Source organism: Sus scrofa, chromosome 1 (assembly GCF_054392235.1).
Source record: "Sus scrofa isolate SSC_HxYL_T2T_F1_AM1 chromosome 1, Sscrofa_HxYL_maternal_Yorkshire_Landrace_v2.0, whole genome shotgun sequence".
NCBI classification, from domain to species: Eukaryota; Metazoa; Chordata; class Mammalia; order Artiodactyla; family Suidae; genus Sus; species Sus scrofa.
In genome coordinates, this window is record NC_139383.1 from 71828509 (window position 1) to 71846425 (window position 17917).

At 40.6% G+C, this 17917-nt stretch overlaps 1 protein-coding gene across 7 annotated transcripts in view; it reads right to left on the reverse strand.

The window, feature by feature from the left end:
* Window positions 1-17917, reverse strand: part of PREP (prolyl endopeptidase) — a 562439-nt gene that overhangs the window by 162401 nt on the left and 382121 nt on the right. For 3 of the 7 annotated variants that reach the window (XM_085011432.1, XM_085011405.1, XM_085011419.1), the window contains 2 exons: window positions 17582-17741; window positions 16180-16372 (listed from right to left, as the gene is read on the reverse strand). In XM_085011432.1, coding sequence (XP_084867558.1) covers window positions 16180-16287 — 108 coding nt within the window. In that variant the 5' untranslated portion in view covers window positions 16288-16372; window positions 17582-17741. The remainder of the gene's footprint in view (window positions 1-16179; window positions 16373-17581; window positions 17742-17917) is intronic. The other 4 variants (XM_021083601.2, XM_085011401.1, XM_085011408.1 and 1 more) reach the window with 2 other exon arrangements.

Here is a 17917-nt window from a genome sequence, read left to right on the forward strand (position 1 = left end):
AGGTGTCCTTTCACTCAGCAATGTCTTCTGGGTCATTTTTCATGACCCTGGGAAGGTGTGGACCAAAATGGTAAAACAGACATTTGCAGATCCTTTTCCTTGCTGAGAGCTGAAAATGGACCGTCAGCAGAGATAAGCAGGGATAGAGATTTTGTTCATGATGAATTGCTTGTTCTCGGTTTATGTCCCTTGGGGTTGCCTTCTTTTTGTCCAAATTCAGATATTTCAAAATCATGTATCTGTGCTCCTATTCATGGAGCCCTCTGCTGATGTGATGAATTAAAAGAAGAGCTTAGAGAAAGGATGTTTCTGTGTTAGGCTTTTTATTTCTTTCTTCATTTCATACACAAGCCTCAAAGGCATGCAAGCAAAGAACTGATTTTCCTTAAAGCCAATCTAGGTATTATAGTGTATGAGAGATTAGTATTTGATATTGTCTAAAAACATCGCATAGTTATTATTATTACTACTATTATTACTATTATTATTATTACTATTACTATTTTCTTTTTAGGGCCACACCTGCGATATATGAAAGTTCCCAGCCTAAGGGTCAAATCTGAGCTGCAGCCGCCAGCCTATACCCCAGCCACAGCAGCACCAGATCCTTAACCCACTGAGCAAGGCCAGGGATTGAACCCACACCTTCATGTCAGATTCTTAACCTGCTGAGTCACAGCAGGAACTCTGACATAGTTATTACTGATCACCTGATTCGTAGCCGTATTTCAAGCTAAGCTAGCCAAGTGAACATAATCGTGCTTTCATTAGTAATGCTCATCTCTGAGCCTGTTAGATTTTTTTTTTAAACCTCTCCTAAAACATCTCTTTCAAGAAGGCCTCTTTCAGTCATCTCTGCTTGACTCATGTTGCTTCTTTATATTTTACATTTGTATCCCAGATGTGGCCAGGCCCAGGGATCAGTCAGGATAGGCCACAAGTAATGTTGAAGTAATCATTGACCAAACTCAGGGGCTTAAATCAACAAAAGTCTGTTTTTCTCTGACACTCCATGTCCAGCATGGACCGGTAGGGGCCTCTGTTCCTGAGCCTCCTCCTGGAGCCCATTTAGACTGACAGAAGCCTGGAGTGAAGAATTCTTTTCGTTTTGACTGACTCTTTTCTCTTTCAGCCTCAAACATGAGCCCTCTGGGGCATACCCAGGATCTCCACATCCTCTTGGGTCAGACTTGTGGCCCTCAGCTCTTGTCTCTCATAAAGATGGACTCTTTCCCAGAAGGCTTTTCAGCCACTCCTGTAGACACCTGGTAAGTCCACCTTATCATCCCATCCAGACATGCCCATCCTGGTTTGAATTTCAGATCAAACGGCCCTACTTGCTACCACACTTTAGAGAGGCAGAGACTTGTTCTTCCATATGGGGAAAAAAAAAAAAATTACCAGTTCAATGCGAACTATTACATTTAGAACAGATAAGCAACAAAGTCCTGCAGTACGGCACAGGGAACTATATACAATCCCTTGTGATAGAGCATGATGGAAAATAATATGAGAAAAAATGTGTATATTTATATATGTGTGTGCATGTTTATGACTGGGTGACTTTACTGTACTGTAGACATTGATAGAACAATTGAAATCAACTATAATACACAATTAAAAAAATATTACTAGTTCATGTAATGGAGTGAAGCACAAGTATTTCAGGATGTGTGCCAAGCAGCACGCATTTCAAGTGCTCTGCCACCTAAACAGTGAGAATCACTGGTACAGGAAGATAAAACACCCAACTCCAAGGCCCAAACTTGCATTTGACTCTCAGGTCTGCCCCTTTTGTGTGACCTTGGGAAAGTAATTTAGTCCTTCTGAGCCCTTTTCTCATTTAATAAAATGGAGGAAGTGGTATGGATGGATTTCTGAGGACTTTTTCAACTATGGAAGTTTGTGATTTGTGAAGACAAGATTTATTATTTGCAATTACTGTCAACAGGTGGCAGCAAAAATCCAATCTTTAGTGAGTTAGAAAAAGGGAAATCGAGCTGCCTTTGATTTGTCTTCAGAAGTTCCGAGAATGTTCATGTTAAAAATAATGATAAAATTAAAGCTCTACATAAAAAGCCTCTGGGATTGAAAGAAAATATGTACAATAGATATTGTAAAATGAATTTAAAAGTGGGGCTTTTAAAATAAATACGTCCTGTAAACAATTGAATATAGTACTCTCTTTCAGTCATTTTGAATGTGGCCATGGCTAAAGGTCTTAGGATACTAAAACTGCCATATAAAGTAATATTCAGATGGGTCTTTTATATCTTTATTTTTAACATAGATATGGAAGGATGGACCAACAGTTTCAGGAGTTTCTTTTTGCATGTTGTTTAAGTTTGGCATTTTTGTATTGAGTTGGAAAAAAGTTAATATACATGACAACATACAATGTCATTAGATTTTATTGTAGCTCAGATCTCATCAAAATGAATTACAAAGAACAATTAAAAGTGTAAAACCTGACTCATTTATAAAACTTTGTAGGTTTTAACCTTTTGAAGTGAATGGATCAGAGTAAGCAGCAGTGTAAGTATAAAAAAATAAATGTGTTGGAGTTCCTGCTGTGGATCAGGGGGATAAGGACCTAGTGTTGTCTCTGTGAGAATGCACGTTCAAGCCCTGGCCTTACTCAGTGGGTTAAGGATTCAGTGTTGCTGCAAACTGTGGCAAGGTTGCAGATGCAGCTAAGATCTGGCATTGCTCTGGCTGTGGAATAGGCCTGTAGCTGCAGTTCCGAGTCTACCCCTAGCCCAGGAACTTCCCTATGCTACAGGTACAGCATAAAAAGACAAAAAAAAAAAAAGTAAAGTTTATCGACTATGGTACTTGGTGCTGTCATTTCACCATTAAATCTCTTTAGCTGTAAAGTAGTAACATTCAGCTTATCAGAGAAGGATATACTTAAAGTTTATTTTTCAGGATTTTATATGAATTCTGTGTTCCTAATCCTAATAAGGATTATACCTTGTATTTTTTCTCAGTCTTCCTTTGTCTATTAGTTGCTCTGTAATCTTTTTTTTTTTTTTTTTTTTTTTTGTCTTTTTGTCATTTTAGGGCCGCACCCGTGGCATATGGAGGTTCCCAGGCTAGGGGTCGAATTGGAGCTGTAGCTGCTGGCCTACACTGCAGCCGCAGCAACTCCAGATCCAAGCCATGTCTGCAACCTACACCACAGCTCATGGCAACACCGGATCCCTGAGCAAGGCCAGGGATCGAAGCCACAACCTCATGATTCCTAGTGGGATTCATTTCCACTGCGCCATGACGGGAACTCCAGCTCTGTAATCTTAATGGTCATCGTGATGATGGATGTTTAAAACTAATTTTTTTCCTTTATTAAAGTATGCTTATTTACAATGTGCTGTCAATTGCTGCTGTACAGCAAAGTGATCCAGTCATACATATATATTCTTTTTCTCATATTGTCTTCTATCCTATCATGTTCTATCACAGGTGATTGGATATAGTTCCCTGTGCTATACAGCATAATTTTTTAATGTAAAGAATTTTATAAAGATTCAAACACTGCTAATACATAATGTGGTTAAATTTACCAGTCAAGGTACCTGATTATCCAAGTCACTTTAAGTTACATGTTCACGTAAAATTCTCTTTTCTCCATCCTAAGCCTAAGTAGAGATGTCATGTGGGCAGCTGAATGTATAAATCTGTAGTTCAGGAAGAGCTCAAGACTGTTGTATGTATACTCTTTCATTTTCAAGGAGTAACATATCCTGTTTTGGACCTGATAAACTGTATCTATCTAGACAGTTGTGCCACCAAATAGAAAAGATAGACAGTAGGTCAGTGGGTTGCCCTTTGATCCACTTCATCTGGGACTGTCTTGGCTGTCTGCTTTACAGAAGTGCGGGCCCAGGATTTAATTATAGCAGATTCTGTGATATCTGGTTTTTGATCTTTGAGTGAATCTTGTCAATATGACAACTTACTCTACTTTAGAATAGTTGTGTTATATAGGAGTTCCCTGGTAACCTAGCAGTTAAGGACTTAGCATTGTCACTACTGTGGCTGAGGTTCATTTCCTGGTCCAGGGACTTTGCATGTCATGGGCATGGCCAAAATAAATAAATAAACAAATAAAACTAAGGCTTCAGATTATTAAAATTTTTTAAAAAGATGAGAGTTCCCATCGTGGCTCAGCAGGTTATGAACCCGACTAGTATCCATGAGGATGCAGGTGTGATCCCTAGCCTTGCTCAGTGGATCAAACCTGCATAAAGATCTGGCATTGCTGTGAGCTGTGGTGTAGGTCACAGATGGAGCTTGGATCCCATGTTGCTGTGGCTGTGGTGTAGGCCAGCATCTGCAGCTCTAATTCAACTGACCTCTAGCCTGGGAATATCCATATGCTGTGGATGCAGCCCAAAAAAGCAAAAAAAAAAAGTTATTGGGAAATATTGAGCAATTATACCAAATTTCAGCCTGTGAGACTAATCTCTGAAGACAAGTAGTAAGTAGCAGAAATAGAATAAATACTCTTTGTTGTAGGGCATCTTCATAGTTTTGGGGGCTCGGAGTCAGAGGACTTGCCTTCTGGGTTTGCCTTCTGGCTCTGCCTCTCAGTTCTGTACTAGCGCATTCATAAAATAGACGTCTTCGAGTGAGAATATTTCCAAGATCTCTTCCAAACTTCAGATGTAACTCTTTTTTTTGTTTGTTTGTTTTATTCAAATGCATTGAAAGAGTATGTCCTAAAAGAACATTTTTAGATTAATACTAACCCATAAAGACTGGTATATACTTCTCAGACAATCAGAACTTTCATGCTTGAAGGGGTCTTTAATTTCTAACACTGGCATATCAAGTTTCTCCTGCCTTATCCCTACTTTATTTACTTTTAACAATTAAGCCTTTTATTTATTTTTATTTTTAAAAATAGCTTGTCATGTCAGGATTTATTCAAAGAATCAGAAAATAAAGCTCCCAATTAATTTTCTTTCTTTCTTTCTTTCTTTCTTTCTTTCTTTCTTTCTTTCTTTCTTTCTTTCTTTCTTTCTTCCTTCCTTCCTTCCTTCCTTCCTTCCTTCCTTCCTTTCTTTCTTTCTCTTTCTTTCTTTCTTTCTTTCTTTCTTTTTCATTTGTCTTTTTGTCTTTTCTAGAGCTGCACCCACGGCGTATGGAGGTTCCCAGGCTAGGGGTGTAATTGGAGCTGTAGCCGCTGGCCTACACCACAGCCACAGCAACTTGGGATCCGAGCCGCATCTGTGACCTACACCACAGCTCATGGCAACGCCGGATCCTTAATCCACTGAGCAAGGCCAGGGATCGAACCCGCAACCACATGGTTCCTAGTCGGATTCGTTAACCACTGAGCCATGATGGGAATTCCCTTTATTTTTATTTATTTATTTATTTTTGTCTTTAAAAAAGTTTCCAATTAATTTTGAAGCCTGTGTATCTGTCACAAGCCTAGCATACAAGGGTGAGGAAGTTTTGGACACAATCCTTTCAGACCACTGAGGTCCTTTGTCAGACAAATAAATGTTACAATTATCGAAAAGTACTATGGAACCTGTAACCTTTCCACATCAGCTACCCAGTGCAAAGCTGGGGGTCCCACATTCCCCCTGTCTTGTGACATCAGTTTAGAGTTCTAAGGTCCCCAAGACCACCTCCAGTTTGCTAATGCCCTAGACAGACTCATAGAATTAATTCAAAACTATTACATTCATAGCTGCAGTTTAGGGCAGTGAAAGGATACAGATAACCATCAGCCAAGGGCAGCAGAAGATGGGGAAGGGTCCAGGAGAGTCTGAACACAAGCTTTCAATTGCTTTCTCTTGATGGAACCTAGGACAATAACTCCTCTTAGTCATCCAGGGGAGCTCACCTCAGCCTGCTCTATTTGATTCAGGCTTGCTATGGAAAAATGCAAAGTTCCCTGTTGGAAATAATTAGAGAGGGAGGTTGGCCCTAACTGATCTATGCTTTCTCTTGCAAATCTCAGATTCTTCCCTTGTGTGGGTAGATGTCAATAAAAACAGGGTTTCTCAGGGATTAAACTGGAGAAGACTGTTCTTTTCTAACTTCTTCGTATGCACTCTTTCCAGAAGAGAACCATCGACGGACAGCGGCTCTTGCAGAGATAATTAGTACAGCCCTTCTCAAAGCCAATGGCATGTTCCACCTGCATAGGTGACATGATCTTGTCTCCTGTCTTTAAAAAATAGTTCCAAGCTTATTATTTATTTATTTATTTATTTGGCCTTTTTAGGGCCACACCTGTGGCATATGGAAGTTCCCAGGCAAGGGGTTGAACTGGAGTTGCAGCCACTGGCCTACACTACAGTCACAGCAATTTCAGATCTGAGTTATATTTGTGCCCTACACCACAGCTTGTGGCAATGCTGGATCCAGATCTGTAACCCACTGAGAGAGTCCAGGGGTTGAACCTGCATCCTCATGGACACTAGTTGGATTCTTAACCCCCTGAGCCACAACAGGAACTCCCCAGGCTCATTTTTTTTTTGTTGGCACAATGCAGTTCCTTGCCTTTGCTGACTGTCAGCCAGAGGCTAGTTTCACCTCCTAGAGGCCCTCCTCACTCCTTGCCATGGGGCCTCCTCCATCTTCAAGCCAGTAATAGCACATCAAGTCTTTTTCATGCCTTGAATCTCTCAAAGTCCTCCTGTGTCCTGGCTTGTCTGCCTCGCACCGCTGCCGCCACAATCATTCCACAAGCCGACCCAAGATGTGTGCTGTGGGTGGGGGCTTGAGGTTGCAGCTGCCGCTTTGTCTGAAACCCCTAGCAGGTTACTCTGGGATCTGAGGAGAGGGGAAAGTCATCTAAGAGGCTCTAAACCTTTTATTTTATTTTATTCTATTTTATTTTATTTTATTTTATTTTATTTTATTTTATTTTATTTTATTTTATTTTATTTTATTTTATTTTATTTTATTTTATTTTATTTTAATTATGTCTTTTCAGGGCTGCACTGGTGGCATATGGAGGATCCCAGGCTAGGGGTTGAATCAGAACTGTAACTGCTGGTCTACGTCACAGCCACAACGACTCGGGGTCTGAGCTGCATCTGTGACCTACACCACAGCTCATGGCAACACCAGATCCTTAACCCATTGAGCAAGGCCAAGGATCAAACCAGTGTCCTCATGGATACTAGTTGGGTTCGTTAACCACTGAGCCACGACGGGAACATCTAAGCCTTTTATTTTAGAATAGTTTTAGATTCACAGAGAAGTTGTCAAGATGGTACGAAGCACTCATGTACTTTGCTCCCAGTTTCCACTATTGTTACCATCTTACATTACTACAGCACATTTGTCACAGCTAATGAACTAATTTTAACATGTTGACATGAACAAAACTTCATGTTATATTCCGATTTCCTTAATTTTGACTTTTAATGTCTTTTTCTGTTCCAGGGAAGATCCCATCCAGGATACTGCATTATATTTCATTGTCATGTCTCCTTAGGCAACTCTTGGTTTTAGTTTCTTAGGCTATCCTTGCTTTTAATGACCTTGACAAATTTGTGGAGCACTGGTGAAGTGTTTTGTAGAATGTTCCTCAACTGGGATTTGTCTGATCTTTTTCTCAGAATTAGATTGGAATGAGAGGTTGAGGAGAGAAGGACCACAGAGGTCACATGTCCAACTCATCTCACTATCTCACAGGTACATGCTATCAGCAAGACTGAGCACAGTTGCTGTTGACCTTCACCACCTGGTGAGCAAAGAGTTGCCAGATGCTCCCATTATAAAGTTGCTTTTTCTCGCCCTGTCCTGTACTCTTTGGGAAAAAAATTATTTTGCCCGGCCCACATATAAGGGGATTTAACTCGGTTTTAAATCACCATAGACAGAATTTTAGAGTAAAATCTCCTCAATATTTAACCACAGTTTGGATCCTATAGGTAAGTTTGGCAGCCAACAGTCTTTGAAGTTCCTAATAAACCTGAACAGCATTGCTAGGGGAAAGAAAAGGGCTATGACTTTTCCTTCTTTTATATTTATTTTCTCCCTTCTCCTGAGGGGAGCTGTACTGACTCTCAAGAAGTGTAAAACAGAGTTCCCGTCGTGGCGCAGTGGTTAACGAATCCGACTAGGAACCATGAGGTTGCGGGTTCGGTCCCTGCTCTTGCTCAGTGGGTTAACGATCCGGCGTTGCCATGAGCTGTGTTGTAGGTCACAGATGCGGCTCGGATCCCGCGTTGCTGTGGCTCTGGCGTAGGCCGGTGGCTACAGCTCCGATTCGACCCCTAGCCTGGGAACCTCCATATGCCGCGGGAGCGCAAGAAATAGCAACAACAATAACAACAACAAAAAGACCAAAAAAAAAAAAAAAAAAAAAAAGTGTAAAACAACATGGTTCTCTGCCTGCCCCCCAACCAAGTCTAGTGAAAATAATCTATTACATTAAAGGTAGAGGAAAGCATGCTCCCTTTTCATTGCTTGAGCAAAGGATTGGGGAGATCTGGCCAGTGGCATTTTTTAAGGTCTAGTCACTTGAATCTTCACATTTATATTAAACAGTTTCTGTGCTTCAGCACCCCTGAAACTTCCTTTTGTCTTCACCCTTTCAAGAACAACCTATTGCTAAAGTGTGAATGTTGATGCCCGAATCAAACATTTTCAGCCTATCATTTTATCTTCTTTTTATGTTAAAGAAGTGATATATATTTTTCACAATAAAAATTTTAGCCCAGAAGTATATAAAATATAAAAGGAGAAGTCCCAGGCTCTGCATGTAGTAGAATGTATCAATAAATATTGAATTCTTTTTGGCTCTTAAGCCAAGAGGCCGGCGTTGTTTTATTAAAGAAAGTCTACTACCGCATAGTGAATAGACAGTAAAAAGGAAAAAGATTTGTTTAAAATTTGGCTTGGCCTTATTACTTATTAATAATAAATAATTGCATAATAAATAATTGAACACCAATTATGAGCTAGGTGCTGGCACATATGAGGAGGTGTAAATAATGCGAAAGCAAATTTATCTGTCTTTGAAAGAGCTTCCAACGAAAAGGGGGTAGGCAGGCTTCCATAACCAAAAAGGAAGTCAACACACCTCTCCATGCAAGCACAAATGTCACACACAGCACTCTGAAAAACTAAGTTTTCCTTTGTTAATAAGATCATGCCCTACTCACATAATATGTATTAGTTTATTTCGCTTGTTGAATCTGGAACACTATTAAAAGCTCTTGAGCTAATTTAAAACATGAGTGAGAACGGATTCTGTGTAACTATATAAAACACTTTCACTGTTTTCCTGTAACTGCCTGGAGTGATACTGTTTTTTTTTAAGATGATGATAAAAGATATTTGCTACTGATTATGCCATGAAAAGAGGATGCAAAATTTAACATTTTAATCTTTTCAAGTATATTGAGTACACCACACTTAAAACCTTTGATGACGAAATAATTTCTGTGAAATTCTATGGTAACTAATCTCCTAACAGCCCCTTGTCTATAATGATATAAGAAAATGTACACTTCACCATAATTAAATTTACTAAACATGAATCAATCTTATTTTATTAAAATATTATGTTAAAATTTATTATATTGTAATAAAATATGATTGTGTTGATTAAATCAACTTTGAAGTATTGTATTAGAAAATTTTAAAATACACAAAAAAATCTCATAGAATTAATTTCCATTACTTACAGACCCTTTCAGTATAAATAAAAATTATTTCATGATTGTAGACTTTTGTATATACAGATTTTTACATTATTTTTTACTTTATGTTTCATAAGTGTACTTCCATGTCTGCCCATCGCACTTATTATTTTCATGGTTGCCTAATGGTCCAGTATTGATATTTTATTAAATTAGCCTCTTTTGTTAGAAATTTAAAGTCTTTCCAGTTTTGAGTGGTACATGTAATGCTGCTCTAAGCACATCTCGTTATTTCAAGGTACTTTCCAATAATATGATTTCCTCTTCTTAAATTGTTTTCTTAAGACATGTTTCCAGAAATAGGATATTATATTGTCTGGCATTTGATATGCATTGTCAAGTTATTCTCCAAAAGAAATACTACCTAGTCACAAAGTCTAGAACAATAAAATGGACACAATTCTTTTTCTGAAGCCCTGCCAGTAGTATAATGATGAAATTCCCTTTGTGCTAGGCAACACAACTCAGACTCACTTCTTCTTTTTTTTCTTTTTTTGGTCTTTTTTCCTTTTCTAGGGCTGCTCTCGTGGCATATGGAGGTTCCCAGGCTAGGGGTCCAATCAGAGCTGTAGCCGCCAGCCTACGCCAGAGCCACAACAATGCAGGATCAGAACCGCGTCTGTGACCTACACCACAGCTCATGGCAACACCAGATCCTTAACCCACTGAGCAAGGGCAGGGACCGAACCCGCAACCTCATGGTTCCTAGTTGGATTCATTAACCACTGCACCATGATGGGAACTTCCCAGATTCACCTCTTATTTTAGTGGCAAACCTTGGAGTTATTTGGAAATCTCTCCTTACTAATGTAAGACTCATGACATCAACCCATAGAGCATACCCCTGACTCCAGGACGGCTCACAGGGAGCACAACTCACTGCAGGCCATCTGAGAACCCCCACTGAGACTACCCTCTTCTCTCCTACCCTTCCTCCCTCCCTGCCTCTCATTCTTTCTTCTTCCTGAACTTCGATTTGGAACCGCTGAAACTAGAATGGGGCCAGCACAAGTGAAATGGAATAGTGAGCACTGAAGGGCCTCTGTCTCCCTGAGCATGGCCTGTAGCTTTTGCTTTTCTACAGGGAAGGGGAGAGGATATACTATCTTCCAACCCTGGAAACCCTGCTTAATGAGCAGAGTGAATGATCCTTTTACGAGGGAAATCCTGCATGGCCACTGGTGTCACTCATAGAGTCAAACTAATACAAAGGGAAAAAGAGTCCCAGAATATATTGTGAGCAGAACCAATTGCTTAATAAAGCATCAACATCAGTTCAGATTGCTGGGACATTCCACTGCTACTAAAATATAAGAAGGCTCCCTTCTCAGATGCAGCTTTCTAAAAGAGAGTTCCAGAGTCCGTACGAGGGCCCACAGTCTGAACTTTGACAATTATGTGAAATAAAGGACAAAGAAGGGGTTATCGATAATCATAATTTATCAATGGAAGTGTGTTCTCTACCTTTCAATGTGTCTTGAACCCTTCAAATGGCACCATTGTCTCCTTAGATGGAGTTAGCCCGGCGACTCCCCGGGGAATCTTTGTTGCCTTCCTTGAAAAACATTTAAAACAAACAAGCCCCTTTCTCTTCCCATAGACGGAACAAGCAATATTCATGGTTATCTACCTGTGATAAGCACAGCAGTCTCATCTTACCTGACTTGAAAGGGTCATCTGTACTGTCAAGCCCAATTAACTTGTCTTACCCTCACACAAAGATGGAAGGTTACCGAAAGGCCACATCTTGCCCTGTATCTTGGCTGCTCTGGTACAATGGCCTGATCAAAGGCCATCAAAGCATCAGGCCAATAAAGGCAGGCCCTGCTTTTTGAGGATACTGGCAGAGTGCCACACGTGGAAGCCTGTGGGTTCATACTGGGAGGCTCAGACACCAAGATAGGATTTTACGTGTACAGGGCCCCTCAGAGGATGAGAGAGGCCCCAGGCTACTTCTTAATTTTATAGCAGGATTATATATAATTGTGGCATATTTTAAATATTTATGGTTAATAAATGAATGCTTTTAATACAAAAGCAGTGCAACATAATTGGGCTGTTCATAAGATAATTAACAAGATTTATTAAAAATATATAAGTATACTATAGGTAGGACACCTATAATGAAACAGAAGCTTAAATTTTTGTTTGTTTGTTTATTTTTTGCTTTTTAGGGCCACACCTGTGGCATATGGAAGTTCCCAAGCTAGGGGTTGGCCAGCCTATGCCACAGCCACAATTACACAGGATCCAAGCTGCAACTGTGACCTACACCACAGCTCACAGCTCATGGCAATGCTGGGTCCTTAACTCACTGAGTGAGGCCTGGGATTGAACCTGCATCCTCATGGGTACTAGTTAGATTTTTTGCTGCTGAGCCACGATGGAAACTCCAGAAGCTTAAATTTGAATGATGAACATCTTCTGTCAGTCAAAGACCCCCTTTAAGGAAAAAGAACCAAAAGTTCACATTCGAAGCCCTGGATAATGGGAAATCTGAGTCACCTGCAAGTCTCAGGCTTCCCCTGATATAGGCTCTGTAATTCAAGGAGATCACAAGACTCATGTGATTTTCTGGTCCACAGAGCCTATGTCAGCACTGAAAATACACTGGACACTCAGATAACTGTTGGTATATGTGGTTCTGTTTCATAGACTTCCAATGCTAAAAAGAAATAAATGAAAAAAAAATTTTTTTCTTTTTTAAGGGCGGTACCCATGGCATATGGAAGTTCCCAGGCTAGGGGTTCAACTGGAGCTACAGCTGCCAGGCAATGCCACAGCCACAGCCACAAAGGATCCACGTGGTGACTTATACTACAGCTCCTGGCAAAGCCGGATCCTTAACCTACTGAGCGAGGCCAAGGATTGAACCTGCAACCTTAAGGTTCCTCGTCAGATTTGTTTTGCTGTGTCATGATGGGAACTCCAGAAAATGTCATTTTTTTAACTCTCCTGCTTCTGGGAAAGCTTGACTTTAAATCACCTTAGATGCTTAGCCTACAGTGTAGTTCTTGCTTCCTTTAATGGCTCATTTCAATGCTGACATATTTGAATTTTTGAAAAAAACTTACACGGGACTGAGGTTATTTGATCTGGAAAAAAAGGGAATTTGGCAGGGTTTCCAGATGTCCCATATGGCTGAGATTATCTGGTAATTCTGTGTTGAAAAGAACACACACACACACACACACACACACACACACACACACACACACAAACTCACATGTACTAACACAGACAATATTTGAGTCCATGTTAGACAGCATGGGGTTAGCATAAGGTTTGTCAAATACCATATCCTCCAGGTGTAGATCTGGCAAACCTAGCAAGGATGAACATTGATACAGATCTTTAAGTATCTAAATATTTTCTGTATAAAGTTGAAAACCATATTTTTTATGGTTCTATTAAGAATACAAAAGAATAAGTGGATTTAAACTACTGTAGATCAGGAATACATGCCAGGTAAAACTATTAAAGCAGATCACAAGACTCATGTTCAGAATACATTGCCAAGAAAATTTGTGGAGCTGTATCTTCTGGTAGAATGAAGATCTTAAAAACTAAGCAAGGTGACTTTCTTAGATGTACATTGTTTGACCCTTACTCTGGTACAGAAAAGGAATAAATGAAGAAAAATCATTTGCGGTCTCTCAGAACTTTAAAATATGATAATGTACAACTTAAACATCAAATTTATCTTTCTTGAAATACTTCTAACACCTTTTTTGGGCTACTCCTTTCTGATAATCCCAACTCAACTGAATAGACTGAGTCATGACTTGAACTTTAAAGGTAAATTGAATGTCTGTCTTGTCTTTTAATCAGGTCAGTGTTGGAGCCCTGTTGTCTTGAGGTATTTTGGAAATGAATACCTAGGAAGGAGGAAAGGCCAACAAGAGATGGGTCTGGGATTATTATGAGCCACTTTATGAAGTTAGGAGATGGCAGTGGCATGGCAGAGTGCAACAGAACTTTGTACAGAGGCTTCGGGGTGTGATCCTTGGGGTCTTTCTGAGCAGGGGAAGCTCTCAGTGCCCCTAGTAAAGCCAAAGAACAGAAGAATGAGTGACAGGAACTGACCTTAGGTTGTATTGCCTTGACTCTCTTTGCCTTCTCTCCAAGTTAGTAGGCAGAGCTGCTGTCCCAGATAAGGGCTGACACCAAGGTATCTATGGCTGCCAGGCTTAATTTTAGTACCTAATTTTGGACAAAAGAGAGCCTGACACCTAACTAATCAGTGGATCTTTTGAATAAATGATTTTAAGAATGTCTTTTGGCCCCAGTGTTACTCTGCTAGGTAGGATTCTGGTCCCCCAAAGATGTCCATGTCCTAATCTCCAAAACCTATGAACATGTTACCGTGCCCAGCAAAGGGAAATTAAGTGTGCTGATGAAATTAAGGTTGCTAATCTGCTGGCCTTACAACAGATTATCCAGGTGGGCCTGTTATAATCACAAGGGTCCTTGTAAATGGAAGAGAGTGGCAGTAGCATAGGTCAAAGTGATTCGGCATGAGACAGACTGAAGCTGCCTTTTCTGGCTTGGGGAGAGAGGCAGAGGACTGAAGCCAAGGAATGTGGGCAGCCTTGTGATGCTGAAAAAGGCAAAGAATTGAGTTGTGCCCTAAAGCTTTCATGAAGGAATGCGGCACTGTCAACATCTTGATTTTAGCCCAATGACACCCATGTTGGACTTCTACTCTACAGAAGAGCAAACAAATTGAATGTGCATTTTTTCAAGTCCCTCTATTAGCAGAAATTTGTTCCTACAGCCATGGAAAACTAATTCCCAATGACATTCCTCCCACCACACTAGATGGTCCTTAGGAGGGAGAAAAGCAGAACCATGACTCTTTAGTGGCCGGTATGCATGTGGTAATGGCAATGAAGACTCTGTGATACTGCATTCACCCACCCCCCAAACAGAGACACTGATCAGCCTCACAGCACCGTCCTCTTGTCTTTCCCACCTCTCCAACAAAAGCCCTCCTCGCTGGCCCCTAAGTCATGATTTCCTGCTCATTTTCATCCAGAGAACACATGATAGAAGGTGACGCACACAGCACATTTTGCTGGGGATACTCAAGTCTCTGTGAGTGCATGGTGACTCCATATTCCTTCTGTCCAGTTCAGGGATGAGGACACAGTGACAGGTGAGTGTTATAGAAAGCAGCCATCCTAATCAAAATGCTGATCATGCACAACAGGTACCCCAAACCTACACTTTTTTTTTTTTTTGTCTTTTTAGGGCCGTACCCACAGCATATGGAGGTTCCCAGGCTAGGGGTCGAATTGGAGCTGTAACCACTAGACTACACCACAGCCACAGCAACGCCAGATCTGAGTCGCGTCTGTGACCTATACTACAGCTCATGGCAATGCTGGATCCTTACCCCACTGAGCGAGGCCCCGTGTCCTCATTGATGTAGTCAGATTCATTAACCACTGAGCCATGATGAGAACTCCCCCCAAACCTAAATTTTAAGACAGAAAGTAAATGGTAGTTGATACCAATTAAGAAGTTGATTTATTTTCTTTACCTACTAGTCTTTTTGTGCATACAGTTTAGTTTTCTTGGATTCACTAAGATTCAGCAGTGAGAACTAAAGTTTATCTCTGTAGAAGGGATAAGGGGTTTATCCACCAAAGGATTCTTCAGTTTCCTACAAAATGAGAGTGAAATTAGAACCTTTTATGCTTTAGCACAAGCAATGGGTGGCAAGGCTGAGAGCGCTTTTGAATCACGTCCTTGGGAAATAAGAAACTCTGAGATATGAGTTAGGGAATACTCCATCCACCTCTTATTCTTACTAAATGCTGCATATTTTTAGTCTCTTTAGCATTTTCAGTGCAATGATAACTAATGTGTGTGCTGGGTTTATATGAATTTTTATATTTAATTCCCCCATGTTACAGATGAGAAAATGAAGGGAAAAAAAAAAAAAAAAAAAAAAAAAAAGAAGGAAATTGCCCAGTAGGATACAGTTAGTACTTGGTGAATCCAGAATTTAAATCTAGACTTCTGGGACTTCATAGCCCTAGTTTTTTTCCCCCTTTTTTTAGGGCCACACCCATGGCATGTAGAAGTCCCAGGCTAGGGGTCAAATCGGAGCTGTAGCCACTGGCCTTCACCACAGTCACAGCAATGAGGGATCCAAGCCATGTTTTCAAACTACACCACAGCTCATGGCAACGCCGGATCCTTAACCCACTGATCGGGGCCAGGGATCAAACCCGCAACCTCATGGATTCTAGTCGGGATTGTTACTGCTGAGCCACAACAGGAACTCCCATAGCCCTAGTTCTTAAGCATGGAATTTTATCACCCTGGAAAGGATGCCCTTTACCATGTGAAAAGATAGGCTTAACACACAAGGATCTTGTACAGCATACCTTCACACTAGGAATTTTCCTTTCTTCTCAACTTGCCCAAACCCTACTTAACAGTCAGAGCCCAACTCTTTCCATTTCCTCCCCAAGACCTTTCTCCTTACCTGGCGAGCAGGTCTGTGGGAACTAAGGAGCCATCCTGTATCCTTTGCAATGCTCAGCCCAGGGCTTTTCATGTAGTTTGTAGTTGGCAGCTGCTGGGGAGGAGACATGCCCCCAGTCTTTGTCTCAGAACAGTCAGACTAGAATCTGCTTTCCCACTTATTGGCAGTGTGGCCTGAGCTCCGGTGACCTCATCTGCCAAGAAAAAGGAAAAGAAAGGAAAAATAAGTAATATTTATCTCCCAGATTTGTGATTGAGAGAAAATGAGCTCTTGTTTAGAAAACCACTTTGTAAATTAAAGGACCATTCCAATACAAGGGATAATAGGATTATCAAGTAGGATTGTGAAAAAAATTTCATGTTGCATTTCTTGAACTAGTCCTGAGATTGCAGAAGCAGGGTCAATTTCATACATGAGCAGATTATCACGAAGGCATTCTACTGCCATTGAGAAAGGCCGTGAGATCAGAACTGTTTACCCTGGTAAAGAGAAGTAAGTTTTCAAAACAATCTCCAAATGTTTGTCTATTCAATAGACAATTGTGAGCAACTCCACAGAGTCTCTGGCCTCAAATTAGAGCAAAAAAGGGATTTGGTCCAGACATAAGGAAATGCTTCATGAATATAGAGACTGAGAAACCTATTATTAAGGGAAATTGTGGAGACAAATAACAGCCACAAATAAGTGACTTCATGCTGCCAAATTGACCAAGGAGAAAAAGAAACATGTTTATTTTTCAAAATGTGGATGTTCTGAAGCAATTAAATCTCTTCCCTCACTAAATTGACATATTTTTGGTCTTAATGGCACTATAAAATTAAATCCTTTAAAAAAGATTTAAAATATAAGAGATGGCATCTCTTCTGGGGAAGAAGGGAAAACAAAATGAAGAAACTATTAAAAATAGAACTGTTCAAGAATACATATTGTAGACTACCATAAAAACTTATGGGAAAAGAAATGGTCTCAATGAAATGAAAACCACCCCACAGACCCCTCTCTTTTCCCCCCAGGCTGCCTCCTTTGCCTCCTGCAATAACTGCTCCCTCTGTTTGAGCCCCCATCACTATTAGGCTAAGATTGGGGACCACTGCTCCCTACTTGGCTTCGTCAGTGATCAGTGTTGAGAAAGCAGAGTGGCCTGAAATACCGGTGAGGATGTGACACAGAACAGGTGAAAACCCTCATGCCCTCCCAGACGTGGTTTCCGCCTAGCTCTCCTTCGTACACATCTTTCAAAAGGATGGGACCATTCCTGTGACGACTGAACACTGACAGCAAAGGTAACCTGAGTCCAGCTAAAGGTCACTGACCGGGCTCCATGCTCTGCAATAAGCTTATCTGGGCCATCTCTTGAAATAATAGTCACTTCCCAGTCTCCTTCATCTTCTTTGCTCGTTACCTTTCTCCCTCCTCCCCCAGCAGGGCCCACCCTTCCCTTTTGGGCAGGGATCCTTCAGCACGGTTCTCTCTTTTCTCGGGCTTTTCCTGTTGCCATCACAAAGCCCTCAATGTCCTGTGCAGGGTATCTTCATCTAAGCTTGAGTCAAAGGCCATTCTTGCTGCAGGAAAAAAAAAAAAAAGAAAAAAGAAAGAGAAAATCTCCTAATTTAAACGTCTTCCTTAAAAAAGAAAAGGATATAGTTTTAAAATAAACAATGAGTAGAGACTGAAGAAAAGGATTCTATGTGAAGCAATGTCATTTCATAACTGCCTTAGAAAACCTGGGAGTAAAAAG